General features: G+C 42.6%; 1 protein-coding gene across 1 annotated transcript; it reads right to left on the bottom strand.

The window, feature by feature from the left end:
• Positions 1–1,598: 1,598 nt before the first annotated feature.
• stard10 (StAR related lipid transfer domain containing 10) lies at positions 1,599–22,534 on the bottom strand. Its single transcript, XM_033632367.2, has 6 exons — positions 19,993–22,534; positions 10,446–10,593; positions 10,179–10,282; positions 5,183–5,300; positions 4,539–4,591; positions 1,599–2,651 (listed from the first exon to the last, which is right to left on the bottom strand). The coding sequence occupies exons 1-6, from the start codon at positions 20,149–20,151 to the stop codon at positions 2,445–2,447; spliced, it is 789 nt and encodes a 262-aa protein (XP_033488258.1). The 5' UTR covers positions 20,152–22,534; the 3' UTR covers positions 1,599–2,444.
• Between the last annotated feature and the right edge of the window lie 657 nt (positions 22,535–23,191).

Here is a 23,191-nt window from a genome sequence, read left to right as displayed (position 1 = left end):
TGAAGGAGATGGAGGAAACAAGAAGGAAAGGAGATGAAAGGTGACAGATGGAAGAAACAGGTGATAAAAGGTGAGAATCGGCAGGGAGAGAACGGGGAGTGAAAGTTGAATGAGAGGGAGGTTAAAAGAGCATAAAAGGGAAAAGCAAAAGGAGGATTAAATGAGCAAGCTGGAGACTGTAGAGGAGACAGGGTGGGAGTAGATGGAGGGGAACAAATGGTTTAGATTAAGAGAAGGTAAAAAGAGAAGAGGCAAAGACAAGATGGGGCAGAGGAAGAAACATGGTGGAGGTGAGGGAAAGAGGATCAAAGGCGAGGCGCGGATGAAAGGATGGATGAGAGGATGAAGAGGTGGGATAGAAATGAAGGGGGGAAATTGAGGAACTGAGAAGGGGGAGAATACATGAGGTGGAGGGAGAGGGAGCTGGAGAGGAGTTGAGGAGGAGGTGGGGTGGTGATGAGTCATCACCAGGCTATCAGCCCTGGTGGGCCGGGTTGCTGTGGGGGTGGCAGTGTGACACATATGCAGAAACACACACACAGAGGGGCGCCGGCCATCATGCTGCTTATACGTCTCCTCCTGCTGTGGAGGCGGGTGGAAGACAATGCAGGGTTGCCACTGGGACAAGCATTCTACACACCCCATGCACACGCAGCCTTTTTCCTCTGACACACACACACACACACACACACACACACACGTACATAATGATGATGGCTGAGAGAGAGGCCTCATTAAGACTCTGAGGATGGATGGATGGTTATATACAAGGGCAGGGGGATAAACAGTCAATGCAGCTGCAGGAAAGAACACAAGAGCTGTATGCTTTTTGCATGTCTCACATACTATTTCCTTCATCATTCATATTTTATTGGGTGGTGCATATGCAGAGGTGGATGTTGTAAAAAAAGGAACAGTCAGAGAGGATGACATGCAGTGTATTTAAAGGCATGACATGTACAGTGCAATGCTGCGCTCCTCTTCCTGTGGCAAACACAGACAGATAGCTCCATGGACTTCCGAATAATTCTCTCATTTTAAGCGTGTCCAATATGCTCAACGCAGTCTTTAGCTATACTTAAAGCCATGTAAATGTGCGAGTGTGGTACGCAAGACAAGTGTCCTGTCATCCAATTAACCCACTGCAGGGAAACAGAAATTATAGCTGACGCACATGTGGTGCATTTACAGTACACATGCTCTTAGCCTAATGCAACGTAGGCAAGAAGGGGCAGGCACCCTGCAATAAGTCACTTCCTCTGTGACAGGCACACTCTCATCTCTTCACATCTCCCTTCGGTGCTGAGTCGATCTCAGAGTTGCCATGCCAACAGATTGGGGGATTCCTAATTCTAATCTAGGCCACTGTGCACACATACGCTGTACACATGCATGGGTGCATGCAACCAAACAAAACACATGTGCATTTTTTTTTTTCAGTGAGTGAAACACTGTGGCAGTGCAGTTTTAAAATCAATGGATGTGTGTGTGTGTGTGTGTGTGTGTGTGTGTGAAAGAATGCATCAACCCGAGCAAACGCACCGGCACGTGTACAACACACATACAGCGGGGGAGAAAAAAACGACTCATCTCACCAGTGAAATTTGAAAACCTTTGTAGGAATATGATTTTAATTTTTAAACTCTACATACATTCATACATCTCTCAATTAGAGGAGCAGACAGTACGTGTGTAAAATCTGTACGTGTATATGTGTGTGTCTGTACGAAAGAGTCGCAGGTAAAGGGGGTTCCAGCTGCCTTCTGCACACCTGCATATTTATTATGTGCTTACAAAAATTGGGATGGAGACACATAATGAGGGACAGAGAGACAACATGGTCAGAGAGACACAAACTGAGTGTGTATACATGATGGAGAGTATCATTTTGAAATCCATTGTTCATATTTTCAATGAGATATGGATGTCCACTGTCTGGTTAGTCTGTAAACATTTCAATAGTAATTCTTACTGAAAATATATTTTGCTATGACAGTCTATATAGGTCCAAATAAGAAAGTTTGATATCATATGAACAGATGTGAAAAATAACACTAAAAGCCACTTTTCTGATTACAGTGACTATGGGTTTACTGACATGTAAAAATAAGTAGTTTTCGGTGCCCCTTGTGAGTGGGCGTGTGTGTGTGAGTGCATCTATGCCGCATATATGTGTTCATACATTATGTAGGCATGAGATGGGGTTGATCAAGTATGAGTTTGTCTGTGTGCATGAATGATTCCATATAGGTGCATGTTAGTATGCCTGCATATGCAACCGTATGCATGTGCATACATATATACTCATATATAGAATCACACATAAGTACATAAGTATAATTATGGATGTGTATCAGGCATGCATGTAACCCTGCATTACTGTTTGTGTGTGTCTATGAATAGTTGACTATGTGTGCGAGTGTATGTGTGTGCAAGTGTGTGTGTTAGTCACTGTCTTCTCTCTCCTGGGTCTCAGCCAGGGAGCTCTCATCAATATTCTCCAGGCTCTCAGCACGCTGGATGCTGAGCTCAGAGAGCGGGATGCTGGGTAATGTAGTCTGTTCAGGGAAGAGCCAGGGCTTGAAGCCGGGGTTGTGTCTCTGCTTCCACTCTGAATACTTCAAACAGGCTTTGTTGATTTTCTTCAGCGCCTAAAAAAGGAGCAAAACGGATGAACAACACAAGTAAGACAACATTTATTGTTTTGTAGATGTGTGTTGATCGTCAACATCTTCAGCTGGCAGAAAGAAAATGATTGCACTTGAATGCACTGTCAATATTCATTCCTGGTTGATGCTTGGATAAGACAGACTGGACTGAACAGGGATGAAGAATAGTTTTAAAAATCCTCATTCAATATGTCTGTTGGTTTAAAAGATTAAATCAAATGGTTTCCACAATATGTACTATATTCTGAATTATAAATTTTTCCTGATAAAAAAAAAAAAAAAAATCTATAACACCCAGACAGAAAATTCTTCTTGCATTCATTGTGTTGAAGTCATCAGCATGGGTATTTTCAGTGGGATTTGTGCGTCTCGTTGAGCAGCTATTTTTTGACTATCATCAAGGGGGTACCTTCATCCCAGGCTGCTCTCCAGAGAATCTTTGCCCTATTTCAACAAGTACGCACACACCCTCAAACAGACAAACAAATACTGGAGACAGAATGTTCCTGGATTCATAAGAGAGATTATAAATTAGCTGTACAAGTGCCTGTGGATATAAGATCCAGTGTTTTGGGTTTAGGGGGGGATATTGGCAGATATGACATATAATATAATAAGTATGTGTTCTTTAGTGTTTAATCATCTGATATTAAGAATCATTGTGTTTTCTGTTACCTAAGAATGAGCCGTTTATATCTACACAGGGAGTGGGTTCTCACCCAGTGGTTGCACATCACAGTTCGCCCCCTCCAAGGGTCTGAACCTCCCCTGTGCAGATTGTGGAGCTCCGGCAAACACGAGGTTTCTCAGACCAAAACTTTGTCTCCTGGGCTGAAACTTCTGCTTTTGTATCTTTATCTGTATTCATTTTTGTTTAGGGCAGCAGACATGTCTTGTTTCGCCAATTCACCACAATCATATATTTAGACCTGCTGCAGATATGGGTACAGCCTGGCACGAGATTTACACCTTCTCCCCTGGATTTTCAAGGGCCAGCGAAAGCTCACTGGACACCACCAGAGCCGCAATGCTTTCCAGGGCACAGGCCCTTCTTTCGGGGCCAACCCAATCCAGGGTGCAATGCCCTTCATAAAGAAAAGAGAACTCTCCCCGGGGCATCTGCATTACTGCACTGGATGCCTCGCGGTGCCTATCTCCGCCACTCCAGATTCGGGGATCTGAACCCGACTCCCTTTCGATCGGCCGGGGGCGACATAGGCCATCGCCCCCTACCCTTCCGAACGCTGTTCGCCCATCTCTTAGGACCGACTGACCCATGTTCAACTGCAGTTCACATGGAACCCTTCTCCACTTTGGCCTTTAAAGTTCTCATTTGAATATTTGCTACTACCACCAACATCTGCCCCCGTGGTGGCTCTGTTGCACCAGCATGTTTCTACAATAGCCAAGAACGCACAAAACAAACAGTGGCTCTAGTTTGGCCATTTATGTTTTTGCATTGGCCTCTGTAGTTTGCAGCCCCTCCACGACAGTTTAAATCACAGGGTCCATTTGTTTTGGAGAGGAAGAGACCTCTGCGGATAATACAGCTCCTGGTAAAACCTCCTAAATGTCTAGATAAGAAGTAAGGTCAGCACACAGTTGATGGGCTAGCGGCCCATCTGCAATGTGCCGAAAATTTGTAATCTGAAACTGCTTTATTTTTGTTTTTAACATATTAAATCACAGAGGGGAAGAGACCTGCTGAACTATGAACACTGAAGGAATTCTAACCAGGAGGAATTTCAGCTGTTAGCAATCTGCAATCCTCACCACTAGATGCCATTAAATCCCCCTGCATCTTACACACTGTTCCTTTAATACACCACCAAACACATACAGAATCTGTGTTGATCTGCAATGACTTACGCTAGGAGCAAGGAAGTGGGAAGACCTGTTGACAACCCACTTGGGTAAGGAACCTGCAAAGAGAGAGACAGAGTGAAGAGTAGGATGGAAAAAAGTGAGACAATGACAGGAAATAAGTGACAGAGAGAGAGAGAGAAAGAGGAGGAAGAGGGTGAAGAGACAAAAGAGGGATTTAAAGTTTGCTTTATTGCATGTCATGTCATCCAGAATCAAAGTGAGGCTTTGTAACTTGCTACTTGCTGCAACACACATTACAAACCAGTGATTAGAGACATTTACACAATTAGCACTTGCATGCGCGAGTGAATAAGAGGGAGAATCGGATTAATGGATGGAAAAAGAGAGCAAACAAGAGAGAGGAGGGACAGAATGAGGTGGCAGAGTGAAATAGACTCTGTCCTTCATATGGTTACTATAGCGACTCATTTTGACAAAAAGGCAGGGGATGAATCATTCATTAGAACTTTGAGCGTGCGTTAAGCACCTGGGTGTGCATATGTGTACCTGTGTGCTTCAGTCTTGAGTGTTTATGTTTATTTATGCACTTCTGTATGAGTTTGTCCTTGTGCTGTTGATTGTTTGTGTGTGTGTGTGTGTGTGTGTGTGTGTGTGTGTGTGTGTGTGTGTGTGTGTTAGTTAGTTACCTCGTGGATCTACCTGGGCCATGTAAGTGAGAGTACAGCTGCTTGGTCCCTGGCTCTGGATCATGTAGCCAGTCTGAATGGACACAGCTCGCACCAGTTCCTTTTTAGGAGGGTATTTCTGTAGAGACAACACACGTGCACACACACAGATTCTTATTGGAAGTAACATCCGTAATCAGTGCATGTACCAACCTTGAACAAGACAAGGAGCCCTGTAAACCTTAATTCATTCATTCATTATGTAAATGACATTGGCCTACAGTGCACCAAAAACATCACTAGTAAAAACAAAACACAAAAGTGTCTTTATAGTCAAAATGAAATGAAAAATGCTTTTTAAACCCCTTCAAGCCCAGTTTAGACCAAAGATTTGCGACAAGCTGAAACCATTTTAGAACGCTGCAGAGAAAAGTTGCAGTGGTGTGAACTGGCCGGTCTGAGCTCGACTCACGCTGGCTGATGGTGATTCATTGGTGCTGGGTTTTCATATTATTGTGGAATATTTATTATGAATACAGTCCATCTGATGCTTGTTTTGTGAATGTTTTTCGCTGTTTCATCACTAGTACAAATGCAACCGTCACTGTCACAAACTCTCACTATCCTCATTCATATTTTAAGAAGCTGCAAATTATATTCAGCCACAAAATAAGTCTGAAAAGCTGCAAATCAGAACAGAACTACAGACAGTTGATGCATAGAGATGACACACCATCTCATCTAGTTGCATTGGTGTGAACCAACAGGTTTTTAGAACATGGCGGAACAGCGCATTGCAAGTAGTTGTAGTAGTAGTAGTTTCAACTTGTCTCGTCATGAATCTTTGGTCTCAACTGGACTTAATATCCCAAGTCATACTGAACACATATTTTACACTATATACAAAAACCCCTCAATTTCTTTGTATTCTTATATCAAAATCCAGTCATGTTTTCCTACTGTAAAACCATATATGACGTGCCTTTATGTACGTTTCAGCAATTAATATCATGACATCCATCCATCAATCAATATGCAACCCTTAGCAGCGAAAGCTAAGATTAAGTTAGCTAGCTAGCAACAGCATGCTACGTCTGTGTGTCTTCATTTCATTTGTCACTGGCCATAGGGCTAGAGTCTATTCATTTGAGAAAAACACATCTGTGGGTCCATGCAGTGCAGTGGTTAGCAATGTCGCCTCACAGCAAGAGGGTTCCTGGTTCAAACCCAGGGTGGGGGGTTTGAACCCTGGGTTAGGGAGCCCTTCTGTGCATGGCTTGCATGTTCTCCCTGTGTCAGCGTGGGTTTTCTCTGGGTACTCCGGCTTCCTCCCACAGTCCAAAGACATGCAGGGTAATTGGTGACTCTGGTGTGAATGTGAGTGTGAATGGTTGTCTGTCTATGTGTCAGCCCTGTGATAGTCTGGCGACCTGTCCAGGGTGTACCCCGCCTCTCACCTAATGTCAGCTGGGATAGGCTCCAGCCCCGACCCTCAAGAGGATAAGTGGTTACGGAAAATGAATGAATGAATGAATATCTGTGACAGCCCCAGATTATACACAAGGCATTTTACACTGGACAGCTTCGGCAACTACACAGAGCACACGATGGGCTCCTTTTCTCTTCTTCACAGATAGTGCCGTACAGTCTGTCACTGTCAAACACTGTCAAAGCCTACTATGACATTCCCACCTTTCAACAATCAAATCAACTTCTTGCCAAATATTTTCCTGCCTGCCTATCCTGTTTCACTAGGAAATACTTTACGGTACTGTAGCTAGATCCTGGACTTTAGCTCTTTGTGTCCATCTGCCAAAGGGTCGACATACTTTGTGCAGGGTAAGCATTGGGATTCCGGGCTCTTTGTCTGTGTTGTGTTTTTCTGCTGCCAGTCAGTCTGATTTTCTGCTTCACAGTCATCTTTCCGATGCAAATCCAGTCCACACTACTCTGTGAATAACACAGCAGTGAAGGCCCACTAGTCCACTCACTGCTGGCTCTTTTGACTATATATCTAAGATTATTATTCATGAAGATAAAGTACAGCACTGGTTAGCCTGTGCTAATTGGGACAGGCACACTGCAGAGCACTTCAGAAGCACACTTTCTCAGAGGAGATAACTACTTTATCATTCCCTAATATTTGACTGTGCCTGGACCTCTCTACTACATGGAGGACACTGTAGGAATTTTTGCTGACAGTACAATGACAGCTTTCGTGAAACATGACATCTGCAGGTTTTTGGGAAATCAGGGACATTATTATAATCTTCTGACGTAATAGAGAGGGGTTTTTTGTTCAGAGATACTCAAAGATATCAGCATTAGTCACTGATGAGGTGTCTCTCTGCAGTCTTGACACATCTAGTATACCAGGAAAGTTCTTATCTCATGATCTAACAATCAGTTAATTGCTTGATCAACAGAACATTTACTTAAGTTGTGTTTTTTGGCTGTCGGTCAGATCACACAAGCTAGTTTAAGTCATCACTTCGGGCTCCAGTAACTCAAATGGGCATTTGTTATTTTTGATACTTTTAATCATTCAACATTTAATCAACCAGACAGAGTCCACAGCCATGCAAGCAGCTCTGTGAAGGTGCGCTTACTCAGTGAAGTTTAAGTCTTGGCATGGCAATAACAATCATTTACCGTCCCTTTTATATGACATCTCATTGTTTTCCTACTTTGCAGAATTTTTCAGTTGCTGTTCTTCTCGTGTCAGCTGCTAACAGCTGCTAGCTGTTTTTTAAATCTCCTGGTGGTGGGTCGCACGCCACGCCCAATCCTGCCACCAGTGCTTTTTACACAGACATCGATTTGATGCTGTTACTACCTTCTCTGTTGTCTTAAAGGCTCGACAACTCTGTCTCTCTGTCTCTGTCCCCCAATTCCACAATCATACCTTTTATAAAGAGCATTCATTCATTCATTTTCCATAACTGCTTATCATGTTAGGGATCACCGGGGCTGGAGTCTATCCCAGTTGACATTGGGCGAGACGCAGGGCACACCCTGAACAGGTCGCCAGACTATCACAGGGCTGACACATAGAGACAGGCAACCATTCACACTCATATTCACACCTAAGGGCAATTAGAGTCACCAATTAACCTGCATGTCTTTGGACTGTGGGAGGAAGCTGGAGAACCTGACGCTGACACAGGGAGAACATGCAAACCATGCACAGAAGGTCTCCCCCACCAAGGGTTCGAACTCCCCACCCCAGGAACCCTCTTGCTGTGAGGCAACAATGCTAACCAGCTTCCCGCCTTGAACACGCTGTGTAAAAGGGGCTCATCAGAAACTTACAGGACTTACTTACTTTTTCTTTCACTAGCGTAAATTGGCTTCTTTAGGGGACTATGAATGTCTGCACAAAATCTCATCCATCCAATAATAACACTGCCATCCCTGGAGTCACTGTGGCTAAAAACTTGTAAAAACAGATTAGCTGATAGAGTAGTCATTAGGTGTCTTTAGCTGTGGCCCTAATATAAATATAGGCCTCTCTTATAAGAACAAGTCAGACTTAGACAGTTACTCTGGGGGCAGTGTCAGCTGGATCTCAAAGGCTGATTGCTGAAAGCCATTCCACATGTATGACAGAAAAAGCAGTTGTAATTAATCACGGGAAAGAGCACAGATGAAGACAGTGTCAGAGTATAAGTGGACTGACTCCTGGCGGTGGGTGTGTGAACTCAGCACTACACTAAGGATCCCCCATGAGCCGCACTCCACAAGTAAAGCTCTCAAAATCTACTGATTACACAGAGTGACCTTGGCTAATTAAACACAGCCATGCACACACACACGTGGAACTCAAACACACACATAACGTCTATTATGTCTGTAACCACTTAATGATGCAGGAATGCGGAAGGGGAGGCGGAAGTCAACAGCCACGAGTCACATGAGAGGTCTGATCCTTTTGTAAACACTAAATTAGCGAGTGAAACTGAGTAACTGAGAGGGAAAAGAGACTTTGGGGACACACACACCAAAAAGCAATAAAGACGGAGAAGAAAAAGGAAACGAGACAGAACAGACTGAAAGTCAGATCGAGAGACGTACATCTGAAACTATTACTCAGTTATTTGATGAGTTGATAATTCGGAAACTGTGAGGATATGCTGCTTTTTATTTCTCTTATGCAACAGTAAACTGAATAGCTTTTGTTTGTAGACAAGACAAGATGTGTAGGATATTGTGAAAGACATTTTTCACCATTTCCTGACCTTTGATAAGCCAGACAATAAAGCATTCAAGCAAAAAATATGCAGATTAATCGATAATAAAACTAACTGGATGTTGCAGCCGTAAAAAGAGGTGATAAGAACAAGCTTTAACATGGAACAGTTCTTGTCCTCTTCTTCCTGTTGGACAAGAAGCAGAGAAATACAGCCAAACTAAAGACTGGGTTTTTGGGCCCGATTCCAAACTGAAAGTCACTCACATGGTCTCGGCGTACTCTAATCAGTCGGTTTGTTTTACTGCCGTTTGGCATTCAAATTACTCAAGTTCTTGAAAAGCACGACTGGAAGCTGAACTGAAAACACAATGTATGCAACAGAATCCAATTAGCCAAACTGAAGCATTGCCAGCACACAGTACATCTATCATTTCCCAGGTAAAAGCATCCAGGGCAGGAGGTATGTCAGGTGCTCTCTCTTTGGGAAAGATGCCAAATTCTCTTTGCCTTCTGGATGCACCGGTTGTTTTAAATGACTGACTCACACACAGCTTTGTAGTGCCGCCTTTCCACAAATATTTAAGGATTTCTTTTCATACAACACAACACCCTTACGCTTGCTAAACTGGATCAATGCTTATGTCGGCTCACCCAATGTGCACTCATTTCAAAACGGGCCAGTTGTTTCTCAGTGCACCTTTGAGCACATACAGTATGTATGGAGTTCTATAGAGGTGAATGAGCAGGGCCCCAGCTGAGCTTCTATAAGCCCTCTGTGCATATGTGTGTATGTGTGTGTGTGTGTGTGTGTGTGTGTGTACTCACAGGATGTTTGACAGAGTAGTTCATGATGATGTAATCTTTCCCCATTGGCAGCCAGGAGCGAAGCGTGACAACATCGCGGTTCCGAAGAGGACTTGGACACTTCCCTGTTAATGCACAAGATGAATGTGATGAACAAAACACATCAATGTATACTTTTTGTGTGTGTGTGTGTGTGTGTCTGCCACCCCTCGCAGCCACAAATCATATTAGTGACAAGTGAATGCTTTTTGTAAACAGCATATGTTTACACTCAACTGTGTAACGTACATGAGTAGTAACCGACATCCGCATTGACCGTAAGTTTCCCGATATCGAAGGTCTCAATGACGTTTCTGTCCCATTTCTTTCTGTATTCAATGTCGTGGAGAACGTCGTATATGGTCTCAGCTGATACGTCCTTACACACCATCCGACACTGAGAAAGACAGACAGACAGACGGTGTTCATTTTAGGCAAAACAGAACATATACTGAACTAACATAACTGAATCATAGACCAGATTTATGAGTTTTATTGCACTGATCATGCAAAAACATTTAAGAGCTCTAGCCGATGCAAACTACGAAGTCAGAAAATCCATTAGATTTTAATGACACTGCATCCGATAAATTCACAGTTAAGTACTGTGCTGTTGTTGAGGAGAGCTGCAGAGTTTGCCGCTATTCATCCCATGTGAAACAAAAAAACAAACCCTGGTGAACACATCAAAGATGAGCACAAAACTCTCCATCCATACTTAATCTGATGTGCAAACAGAACAAATAAAATAAGAGGAGGTGTGTAAATACGAGTATTGAGGGATCCTGCACACACTCAAAGAAACACGCGCGCGCACACACACACACACACAACTGGCAAGTGACGTGTAAACGATTAGACATCAGATGGTCACGGAGTATCAGTGTCAGAGAGCAGCGAAAGAAGACAGTGTGTGTGTGTGTGTGTGTGTGTGAGAGAGAGAGGGAGAGAGAGAGAGAGAGAGAGAGAGAGAATCAGGAGAGAATCGAGAGACAGGCCACTGACCACAAATGAGTCATTACTAGACCTGAGCTTTTTAAATGGAAAACAACACAGTCAGTACAGGAGACAGACACACACAAACACACACACACAGTCTGTCAGATGGTATGTGAGAATAAGGGGGAAGCAAAGGGTCTGATCATTTTTTTAGATACATTATATGAATTAATTTCAAAGAAAAATCTATGATGAATTATACATTGAACTTTTTAATATGCAACAAGTATGGTGCAGTGCATCATGGCGTATTAATGAAACCACAGGGACTCCTGCCTATGTCAGCTTTGAAGTGGATGGCACTGTACATACACCACAAGCCATGTAAAGAGAGGTGTGCAGCCCTTGGGTAAAAGCTGTTACTACAGTTACAATTACCAGGGGGATACTGGGAATTAGTCTTACAACAACAACAACAACAAAGAAGGGCAGAACGATGGAGAAGAGACACAAAGAGACACTGAGAGCAAGTGAGAGGCCGAGAGAGAGTGAAAGAATAACAGAGCAGGAGGAGTAAATGAGAAAGAAATGGACCGAGGGTGGTTGTCTATCCCAGATGACTTTAACTCCCATTACAAATCAGTCCACGAGGGTTAAAACTCAATTTTCTTTTTCCCTCGTTCCCTCAGGGCCTCATTTAAGAAAGTGATCACCAACTTTACTTTACATTTGGCTGTACAGCTCTCTTTAGTGTAACGGCACTAAATATGCACTTTCCATTTTACAACTTGTTATCTGAGGAGCTAAATGAGATATGGATCTGCAAAATCCTTTACTAATCACAGACGCATAATTCTGTCACATGAAAAAGTAATATAACATTACTAAAGCTATGTTGGCAGCTCTGTTGGGCTGTGGTTAGGCACAGCAGTGCTAACATCAGTATGCTAGCATGCTCTGACAATATTAACATGCTACTATTTAGCTATAATGTTTGTAACATTTGTCAGGGTGCTCTTATGCACTCTTCGTAAATACCTACGAAAAGCAATGCGCCAGAATTTGTATACAACCCATGTAATCATGAGCCAGTAATTCCTATATAACCCACTTAATGGGGAAAGCTGCAGTCATGGGACTAATCCACTGACAGGAGCAAAGAAGGAAGTAATATAGGGAGCAAAACTTCGCATAAGGAGGCAGGCTGGTGGGTGGATGGGTCAAACAAGCACAGGACTTTCCCCCCCAAGAGACTGGTGATTGTGTCCCATGTGAAACCAACTTTGACTTATTTTAAAGGAACGCTGTCACCATGTTTCTTTTCCTAAACCTTACCTACGTTAAACTTTACGCAAGTACCCTTATGTTAAGTACGTAACTTTGTTAAGAGGGCTACATAACTTTACGTTAAGTAACCTAAGTAGCGTTACAGCACTCAACCATGTTTCTTTTCCTAAACCTGACCTACGTAACTTTACTTGCCTAAAACTTAATCTACGTACATTTATGTTAAGTATGCAACATCGTTAAGTCGGCTATGTAACTTAGCTTTAAATAGCCTACCTACCTAACTTTATGTTACGTTGCCTACAGAATATGGCAAAGCCCAACCACGTCTCTTTTCCTAAATCTACCATACCTAACTTTACAGTAAGTACGTAACTTTTTGTTAAGTATGTAACAAGACAACGCCCACTTGTTTCTTTTTCTAAACCTAACCTTTGTAACTTTACTTGCCTAAACCTAACTTTCATAATTTTACGTTTTTAAGAACCAAACATGCCGACACCATTTCTCGGGCGATTATTTGTTAGATCTCCTATGAACTGTTGATTTATGATGGACAATCCAACCAACAGACACACCAGAAAGTCACCATTTCAGAAAATGTTTCAGGTTAATACCCAGAATTAGTGAAGTTAGTGACTGGTTAATTGTTCTGGGACCACATATCATTATAATTCTCAACATCCCATTTTGCCTTCCAACCCACTTGTCCAAGAAATTTCATTTTACTCTAAATTCAAAATGGACAAGTAGGCTATTACAATATGACTGTGCACTGCATGCACTCACTTGTTGCTTCTGTTCAGATCCATTTAATTTATATTGCCCTTAGAAATGGCCACATTCTCAAAGGGCTTCACAACCAGCTGCACTCTGGAACAAAATAAATTTAAAGTGCTAAATTGAAATGACATCTCCCCAAACACAGACCCCTCTCTAAGAACAAGGAAATAAAGATTGGGTGCAGAGAGCAGGTAAATACAGACTGATTGCTGACAACATAATCACAAAGAACAGACAAAATAACAACGTGGCGCAAGGCATCACCTGGTCGGATCTCATCAATACTTCAATCAAGGGAGCTACTTTATGGTTCTGTTTAGGAGGTAGACTGATACATGATTGACAGATATCTGAAAATGTCCTTTTATTTGAGTATTTCCATTTTCTGTACATTTATACTTCTAAGCCATTTCTCTACAGCTAAAGCTACAATGTGTGATCAACATATACATTGTTATAGATTTCACTGTTCAACAGTACACAGTCAGTGTCCAGTTTATTAGTTACACCTCTACAGTCTAATACCATCAAATGCAACTGTTCAGCCATAAAATCAGTTTTTATGATACCTATCATGTTCATGTTTTTGACATCGTCATAATATAATCATATGTTTCTGACTGAGGCCATCATGAAAGGTGGCGTTGAGCTGGATTACATTATATTGAATGGTGTATGATACATCATAACTGAATTTACACCTCTACATAATAGTGTCAACAAAATCTCATATGGCTTTACACACTGATTGTATAAAGCCATTAAAATTAGCTGAATCTTGACTGGCTACAGTGTGATAATACTTATATTATAATTATGTATGTATGATGAGGATTTTCAAGTGTATTTTGCTGTCTTTACTTTTTACATTTTGACTGCAGGAATTAGTGGAAGGACTATTTTTAACTAAATAAAGGATGTAAGTTAATTTTTCCAGCACTGCGATTAAGAAACCCGACTATGAGGAAGCCAGGAGACAAACTCACTAACTGTTTAACTGTGTTTAGTGACTGTAGAGTCACATGATACTGCTCTGACTAAACAAATGCAATGTCAGTCTATTAAACACAATGGTTAAAACTTTAACAATTATTCTGTTATTACCCAGAAATTATTTGGTGTGTGTCGGGAGAACGTGTGTGGGGTGCAGAATGAGGGTACGGCTGCAGACTGACATTCAAGGGAAACAACAAAGCCTGTAACAGAATGCATGATGAATCCTGTTGGGCTGTGTATGAAGGAGAATCTGGCGATGCTACATGTATCCAGTTACAAGGATTATAATTCAATATATAGGGGTATATTGCAAAACTGTGAGCAACGTGGCATATTGCCTTTTATAAACTAATTTTAGAAGCCAGCATTGCGTCCTTCATGGCTCTGCCTCTTTCTTTACACATATTTACAAACTGCTTTTCTGGTTGCATTGAGTTAAAAAATATTCAACTTTGGGTAAAAAATGCTGCAGCTGCTCGTCTTTGTCACTTTTTACCCAATCGTCCAATCACAGTGGAGTAGGGGTGGGGCAAATAGCCCACAAGGACCAACCATCATGTCACTCAACAACAACAATGGAGAAGAAACTAATACTGAACCCACATAGAACAGCGGGTCTGTTGTTTTTCCCTATGTTGGCCAGTCTTACCATCATCCAGAGCAGGTACTCTACCTTGTGCTGACATTTTTACTTTGCGAATATTCTGTATCATGGCAACCAGACGCAAATCGCCAAACCTCTTATTGTGCCTCAGTGCCCCTCTGTTTTTGGCATTTAACAATGCACAGGTATTTGTTCTAAAATCTATGTCATCTTTGTCATTTAAAAAGCAACAATAAAGCTTAATTACAAAGCACTAAAATCTGGATACAAGGTAATTTGCTAAAACAACAAAAATGGCGGTAAATACCGCATATCAGCTGTTGAGCCATCTTTACTCGCTGCAGGGGAAGTTCCTTCACCGCAACAGCCCTAGTACCAGTATCAGTAAGGTCTCATATTTGATATCCGTGCGTGTTTGTGCATGTGTAGACAGACTGGCGGAGGACTCGCAGGTCTGAAAACACCAGGGAGAATAATAGATGTATTGTATCCAGAGGCAAACTGAGACAGGAGTACAAGGAAGAAGGAAACCCAAATAAAAAAGGCAAAAGGCAACAGAAGAGAACTGTAGGGAGCAAAAGACATCCAGTACACAATGAAGACGTACAGCCAGCTAAGTACACGTGTGTGTAATTCTATTATACACTAATTCGGTGAAGTCAACAGATGAAGCAAGGAGACGGAGATACAGAGAGGCGGGTGAAAGAGAGTTCAGAGAGATAAAGCAGAGACAAAGGGAGACAAAAGGCAGACGCGTAGGTACACAAACAATGTGTGCGCGTGGTTTGGTGAGTCTTTTCTTCATGCCTGGTCCGAGTCCACACTGCGCCCACTGCCCACTCAGAACACCCTGTGACCTCTGACCCCTGCACATCCAACCCACTCCACCCACTACTTATTCTCTCCCTTGTTCCCTGTCTCACCCACTCTTCTTCTCCTCTCTTTTATTTGCTTGGTCCCTGCGACCTGTCAGCTCTCATCATTTGCTCCTCTGGGCGCTGATACATGATTGCAGAAGACAATTTCGAACAAAAAAAATGGAGGAGTGCGTGGGTGATTTAGAGCTGGGCTTCCCTGTGTGTCAGCAGGGAGCTTGAAACCCAGGAGTCTCCCGTGCTTGTGTGTGTGAGCGTGTGTGGGCATGGCAGAGAGGCGGTCTGACAGATTGTCAACTTATTAAGAGTAAACACAAACCACCTACACACTAACACACACCCATGCATTGCGCGTTGTACGTGGAGTCATGTGCTGACAACTGATCTGGCGACGATGATGGTTACAGCTGTGATTACACTGTGATACAAAAGTCACTATTGATGAATATGGCAGTGGCAATGATGATGACGATAATGGGGCTCATGGTAATTAGGCTGCTAATGATAATGATGATTGCCAATCTGCTCTCTTTCTCAATCTCTGATCTGGATACATCACTTTTTCTTTATGCTATTAATACTGCGGAGTGGAGCGGGAAACAGGAAGACACTCAATGCTCGCATTAATCGTCTGACATGCATCAGCAAAGATGCATGCCTTATTTTCGTCTATAAATAGAAAAGTTGTATCTGTGGCATCACTGAAAGCCCCTACCCTCACACACACTGCACACACCTATGAGCATGTTCCATACACACCATCCAGTGTATTTTCACACAGCTACACTAAAACGTCAAGTGTCTAGGATTTAGGGAGATATATGGCAGAACTGTTGATGAATGATCTTTGTTTTCATTACCTTAGAGTGAGCAGTTTATATCTACATAGGGAGCAGGTCCTTGTCCACACAGTCCTCTATGTTGCACCTCCGTGTTTCCACAGTAGTCCAGAATAGTCAAACCAAACACTGGCCCTAGATAGGGCCATTCGCGGTTTTGTGTCAGGCGCCGTACTTTGGTACCAGACATCATTGGAAAAACACTGATTTTAACGTTTAACTACTTTATTTAGTGTTTTTACCGGTTTAAATCACCAGGTCCATTTATTTAGTAGAGAAAGAGACCTCTGCGGATGATTCGGCTCCCAGTAAATGCCTCCTGAATGTCTGGATCTTACGTTATCGTTAGCAGGTGCTGGGCCGGCGCCAGTCAGCAATGAACCAAACAGCATTGGCGAAACACTGATTTCTAACATAAAACAACTTTATTCAGTGTTTTTACCAGATTAAATCACGGGGTCGGTTTGTTCTGGAGAGGAAGAGACCTCTGCAGATAATTCGGCTACTGATAAAAACCTCCTGAACAATAAACACTTAAGGAATCCTAACCAGGAGCTCATGCGTGGCACATGGGAGAAGTTCTAGCTATATTCCGCTAAATCCTACACACTGCTCCTTTAATGTCATCATTTTGTGAAGAGGAATAAATACGCACGTGCCATGTCAGAGTTTGAAATGAGTGGCAGATTGACTGTGTGAGACTGAAAGAATACGAGAGATGGAGAACGATATACCATGCAAAGTAAAGCTCCTGTGACTGTCATATTTACATAAAGATAACATGCCGGGTATAGATAGGAACCCTACTCAAACTATACGTGTGTGAGTCTGTGTGCACTTTCTACTTCCCTCTGTTTGCAGAGCTGTCCTGAGGAAACACACCTGTCCATACACTCTGCACACAAGCACACACACAAACATCCCTGCACTTCTATTTTTGTGAGGACCCTCGGTGACATAATGCATTCCCTCGTCCCTTACCTTGACCTTAACCATCTAATTCTTAAACCGTAACCTAAAAGCCAAGTCTTAACCCTTATACAGGCCTTTGAAGAAATGAATACCAACCGAATGCCCTCATTCTGATGATTAAAAAGTATGTTTGGTCCTCACAAGTACAAAACCAAACACACACAAACACTTTATTCACAGCTGATTCTGCCATGATACACCCTTTGCACACACACACACACACAGGATATACCCAGAGGAATCACACAGGCAAATGAGGCCAGTTTACGCCATCCTGATTGGCCCGTTCACTACAGACCAACACAGACACACTAAGAGTACAAAGATACAGTAGATTCAGGGGGCTGGGAAAACCCCTCTACTGTTGTGGCACCTGCACACCCCTTTTTATACACACACACACACACACACACACACACACCCATGCACGCACACAACTTTATTCAACAAAGTAAACACCTGGTTGCTTGCTCACACCCGGATATGCCAGCAGGAAGGCACATGCACACATTTACACAGAGGAAAATGTATTTTAATTTCTATCTCGACATGTGGGGGGACAATGTGCAGTGTAAACTACAGTAATCAGATTTTTATGTCAGGTCTTATCAGAGTACTGTAAGGGCTATAGAGGAGTAGCAACCTCCCCAGAAAGGGTCAGCTGTGAAGCAAAATCTGTCTTGAAGTGAAAGTGACGACACTAAAGAGATTTTGAGCCAGTTAAGCACTAAACTGCCAGTCAGTCAGGTCTGAGGCCAAGTGGAGACTGTAGTGTGCACTGGCAAAGTGAACTGCAAGTATAACAGGGATAAAATAACATAAATTTTAATTAAAGAAATTCCAGGGGGATCTAGATCTGGATTGCTGCTTGATGTAGAACAAATCGCAATGTCCAGACTGTTTGGATAAAAGGTTTCACCAGTACATGCATAAACCATAGGTATTCATACATTTTATATATTAAGGGGCTACTTCAGGCAGTCCAGAGTGAGACAGATCACCTGCACAGACAAACTAAACCACTACTAAATTACTTTTTTTTTTTTAAGATTTTTTTTGGGCATCTTGAGCCTTTAATTGATAGAACAGACAAGTGTGAATGGGGGAGAAAGAGGGGCAGTGACATGCAGCAAAGGGCCACAGGCTGGAGTCAAACCTGGGCCGCTGCGGCAACAGCCTTGTACATGGGGCGCCTGCTCTACCACTAAGCCACCGACGCCCCGTAAATTACTTTCTTAAAAATGAAATTTCAAAATGAGCTGAAACTTGTATTAAACTATCATTTTTTAACTTAACATGCATGCAAACAATTTTAATAATCAATCCCTCTTCTCTTTTTGCCACAAATTTGCCAAGTATTTTGTTTCCTCTGGGTCTCTGTCCCTGGAACACTAAAGCCCTATTAATGACTGTGGTCAAACCCAATGTGTTAGGTGGCTTAAAGTGACACCCGCTGTCCCGATGACGCCTCCACATCAACTCCCAAGACAAACATTCCCATTTGAGGCAAACTGCCACGACTGCTGTTTGACTAGATAATAAAGTTTGCACATCGAGTACTTTCACATGCCCGTCACATCATTACCTCACCTGAACAATGATCAGGATATATTGCACCCTGTGTTACTGTTACTGTATTAATGCCAAACTGTGCACCAGTGCAGTTCTGGGTAATGAACTGGTTAATCATTTCGTTAAGAAAATACTTGCAAATACTAACAAAAAAACATCACAGGATATCAAAGTAATACATTTACCCTGCAAATTTTGTCATTAAACCCAAAGATATTCTAGTTAGAATGACATGAAACATGAAGCTATAACCTCTGAGTACAAAACTTTAGTCAGCTCTATTGTCTCTGACACCATTTCAGCTTTTGTTAACTTCCCCGTGCTGCGTTAAATGACAAACTGTATGCAAAACCAACACCATAGAAGTCAAAGTGAGCTGTCGCACCATGCTCAATATGCTTTTGGGTACAGATTTGAAAACTGTGTCACTGACAGAGGTTAAAGGTGTCCCCGGAGAATTAAACCTGCCCTTTGAGACTCACTTCTCTACAGCACTGGGGATTTCTCATACAGTAGTGTGCGAGAAACATGAATTCACAACCCAACCACTGTACACATTTATAAATAGATGAATCTAACACAGGATGCGTTCACTAAACAGTGATACAAAGAAGTAGCACTTTTAGCAGCACATTGGGACTATTTGTGAAGCCCATTTGTTTATGCGCTTACATAGTATGCTGTGTCATCTAAATACATTTGAAATGCAATACACTGTTAGTTGGTTGCCTCTGCAACTACCATGCAGGGGGGGAAGAAGCAGTTGAAGCAAGTCAGCAGTTTGAATCATATTGGAGTTGAGAAATAAAAGCACCTCCCTGCCAAGTAGAAAGTGGAAGCACATATCTGAGTTATACTTTGTTATATTTTAATTATATTCCATATGGGATTTGCACTGCTTCCTGTTTCTCACCTGGATGCAGTCTCACCTTAATTTTGTGGATGGACTTCCCTTCTTCCAGAGCCTGGATCCACACCGTGATGCCCCCCTTGTTGTGGCTCACATTCCAGCCTTCCTCGCACAGACACTCCGCCTTGAAGCTGGCGAACGCCCGGTCGTCCGGGATGGTCACAGTCTGCCCAGACATGGCTTGTTACCGGAGAGGGGGGGGGGAGCTGGGAAAAGAGAGAGGAGGAGGAGGAGGGGGTCTGAGAGACTCCTGTCGGGCCCGGAGGACACACGGTGAGGCGGGGGAATGAAGGCAAAGCAGAGAGCCAGCCACTCTTGTCCTCCTCTTGTGTGAGAATAACTTGTCTAATTCAATTTCCTCCTTGCAAGAAGCTTTTGTGGGCTGCACCGCGTCTTGTGATGATCAGTGTGCGTGTGTGTGTGCGCGCGTTCAGGGGAGGTACAACAACCGCAATCCAGCCCGCACAAACTAATCAAACAGAGGTGTATTTACGCGCAGTTGAGAGCGCACAGGAATAAGTGTCAGGAAATGAGATGCACGAATCAAATGTGGGTTTTATCTGATGACGGTGGTTGAATAAGTTTCAGTCCGGGTTCAGCAGTCCTCACTAACAGCCGCTCTTCAGACAAACCATATGTTTCTGTTTCCGCTCGTCTCTCTCCGTTTCTGTCTGTCTTTCTCTGGGTCTGTCCTCCCCTCTGTGTGTCCTTCTCTGTCTCCCTCTGTCAATTGTGGTCTTCCGTGAGCTTATTATCATTTGCAGTGGCTCTCCATCGCCGCGTCGCTGCTGTGGCAGGTGGTGGAGGAGTCTGCGGTGAGAAATAAGAGGAAGAGGTGCAGGTGGAGGAGGAGGGGGGAGAGGAGGAGGAGGAGGAGGAACCAGGCTGAACAGGCAGGCAACGCAGGGACGGCTACAATGGAAACGCCTCCCTGTGCTGCCTTCAGGTGCTCCTCGTAAAGCTCCCAGCTCTGCGTTAAAGACATTTTGTTCTTAGTTTCATCTGTAAAGTGAAGGCTTTCAATAAGAAGTGTTGCCTATGATTAAATTTAAGTTTATTTGATGCATTTTGTTTAACACTAACATTTAAAAGACACAAGAGCTGAAATATACTGTAAACAGCTGGCCATTACAAGAAAGCCATTAATTGCTTCATCTGGTTTAACTTGTAATTATTGGCTTTGCTATAACCTGCATCTTCCACTGGTCAGAACTGTTGCTTGTAATGCACAGAACAATTTAAAGTACTTCACAATGTTAGTGGGACCCACTTTATGAATGCACTTTACTAGTCATCTCCTCAAATTAGTTTTTAACCATTAAAAACCTATGAAGCAATATTTTAGCTTTAAATCTTAAACCAGTTAACATCAACCACAAACAGATGGTTACATTAGAATATCCAGTTATAGACCTTTATCTACATTTTTGCAGCAGTACACATCAATGAGTCTATGGCACACACCAAGTAGGCTACAGCTGTTGATTTATTGTGGGGGAGCCCTTCTGTGTGGAGTTTGCATGTTCTCCCAGTGTCAGCGTGGGTTTTCTCCAGGTACTCCAGCTTCCTCCCACAGTCCAAAGACATGCAGGTTAATTGGTGACTCTAAATTGTCTGTAGGTGGAATGTGAGCATGAATGGTTGTCTGTCTCTATGTGTCAGCCCTGTGATAGTCTGGTGACCTGTACAGGGTGTACCCTGCCTCTCACCCAATGTGAGCTGCAACCCTCAAGAGGCGGTTACAGAAAATTAATGAACGAATGAACGAATACATTGTTGATTCTAACATAATATATTCACAAAAGTAAAATCACACAGGCTATGCATTTCTTTGCTATTCTTATTTAACACTTATGCCCTTTTGTTGTGGTTATATTTATATTTATTCTGTTTATTTAACCAGTGGTTCTTGATTTAAAGCCCTGTGATAGTCTGGTGACCTGTCCAGGGTGTATCCTGCCTCTCACCCAAATGAAACCACAGATGTTGTCGACAACATGTATACCAGTGTATGTGGTTTTATGTTTTTTTTGTTTTTTTTTTGATGTGTGCTTTTCACCTGGCAGCAGTACTTGTGCAGCTCCTGAGTCCAAGACAAATTTCAATTAAGTATAAATAAAGTATATCATATTGTATCATACCATTTTGGGATCTTAGCCATTATTCAAAGTTTGCTAAGCCTGTTTTGCTTTGGGAAACATTACACCAACAGCATTGTGACGGTGGTATATGCAACCCATCAAATTAATGTTATACAACTGCCGACTGTATGCTGTATGTCAATCTTATATAGCTGGAAAAAAGATGAAACTAGCCACATGAAGGTGTAGCATAAACTTTGGAAGCAGATCTGTATTAAAGTTCAGCATCAGGCTCATATTTGCAACATTTTTAATTGTCAAAAAATGACCTGCTGACCTAGAAATTGCAGGTCAGCAGTGAAGGGAGATAAGGCCTATGTAGTGTGAGTTGCCAAGTACAATGAACAACACACGGCCACTTTAAGCTCATTTGTCAAGCGTCCCTTTATGAATGATTCTGTAACAGGAAGCTGCGTGCTTTTTTCTGCAGTTTAAACATGCAGTTAACTCCTGTATGGTTGCACTTTTTGTTTATGGTTCTCATATTCCCGACTGTACATGAACGCACCGAGCGCTATCACACCATACACACGTACCTTTTTGTAAACTTGTTAGTTCACGGAGCAGCGGGAGCGCGCCTGGCTCCTGTTGGCTGACGTGGAAACTATCTAACCTGTCTTTCTGCCATAACTCCTCATGGCTGGAGTTGTCAGTTAAACAAGATGTGAACTCACATGTTGAGAACAATAAACATTTTAATTCCTACAATGAAATATGTTTGTAAGTGTCACTGTTAATCTCTTTTGTTCCCTCACTCTGCTTGCTTGTGCCCATCTATTTTTCACTCAGTCTGTCGTGTCACTTTCTGTTCCATCACTCTGCCTCCTTTCATCTCGGAGTGTGTAAACCCATTATTGGCCTCCTTCATTCAGTTTCAACCGTGGGTGTTCTCACGACATCTTGAAGCCCAAATAATCTGAAGAGCACCTTCTTAGAATCACACATGTGTGTTTGTGTAAAAATGTACAAACATCACAAAATAACTTCGTCATTTGGGTGTGATCACTTTCTGCAAGCATGAACTTTACTGTCTTGCTTTGCACCACAGCAATGCAGCTTTTTCGCCGCTGACTGATA

The sequence above is a fragment of the Epinephelus lanceolatus genome, chromosome 4 (genome assembly GCF_041903045.1).
Source record: "Epinephelus lanceolatus isolate andai-2023 chromosome 4, ASM4190304v1, whole genome shotgun sequence".
In the NCBI taxonomy this organism is placed as follows: domain Eukaryota; kingdom Metazoa; phylum Chordata; class Actinopteri; order Perciformes; family Serranidae; genus Epinephelus; species Epinephelus lanceolatus.
Note: the sequence above shows the minus strand (reverse complement) of the source record. Positions and strands in the feature narration are given on the sequence as shown.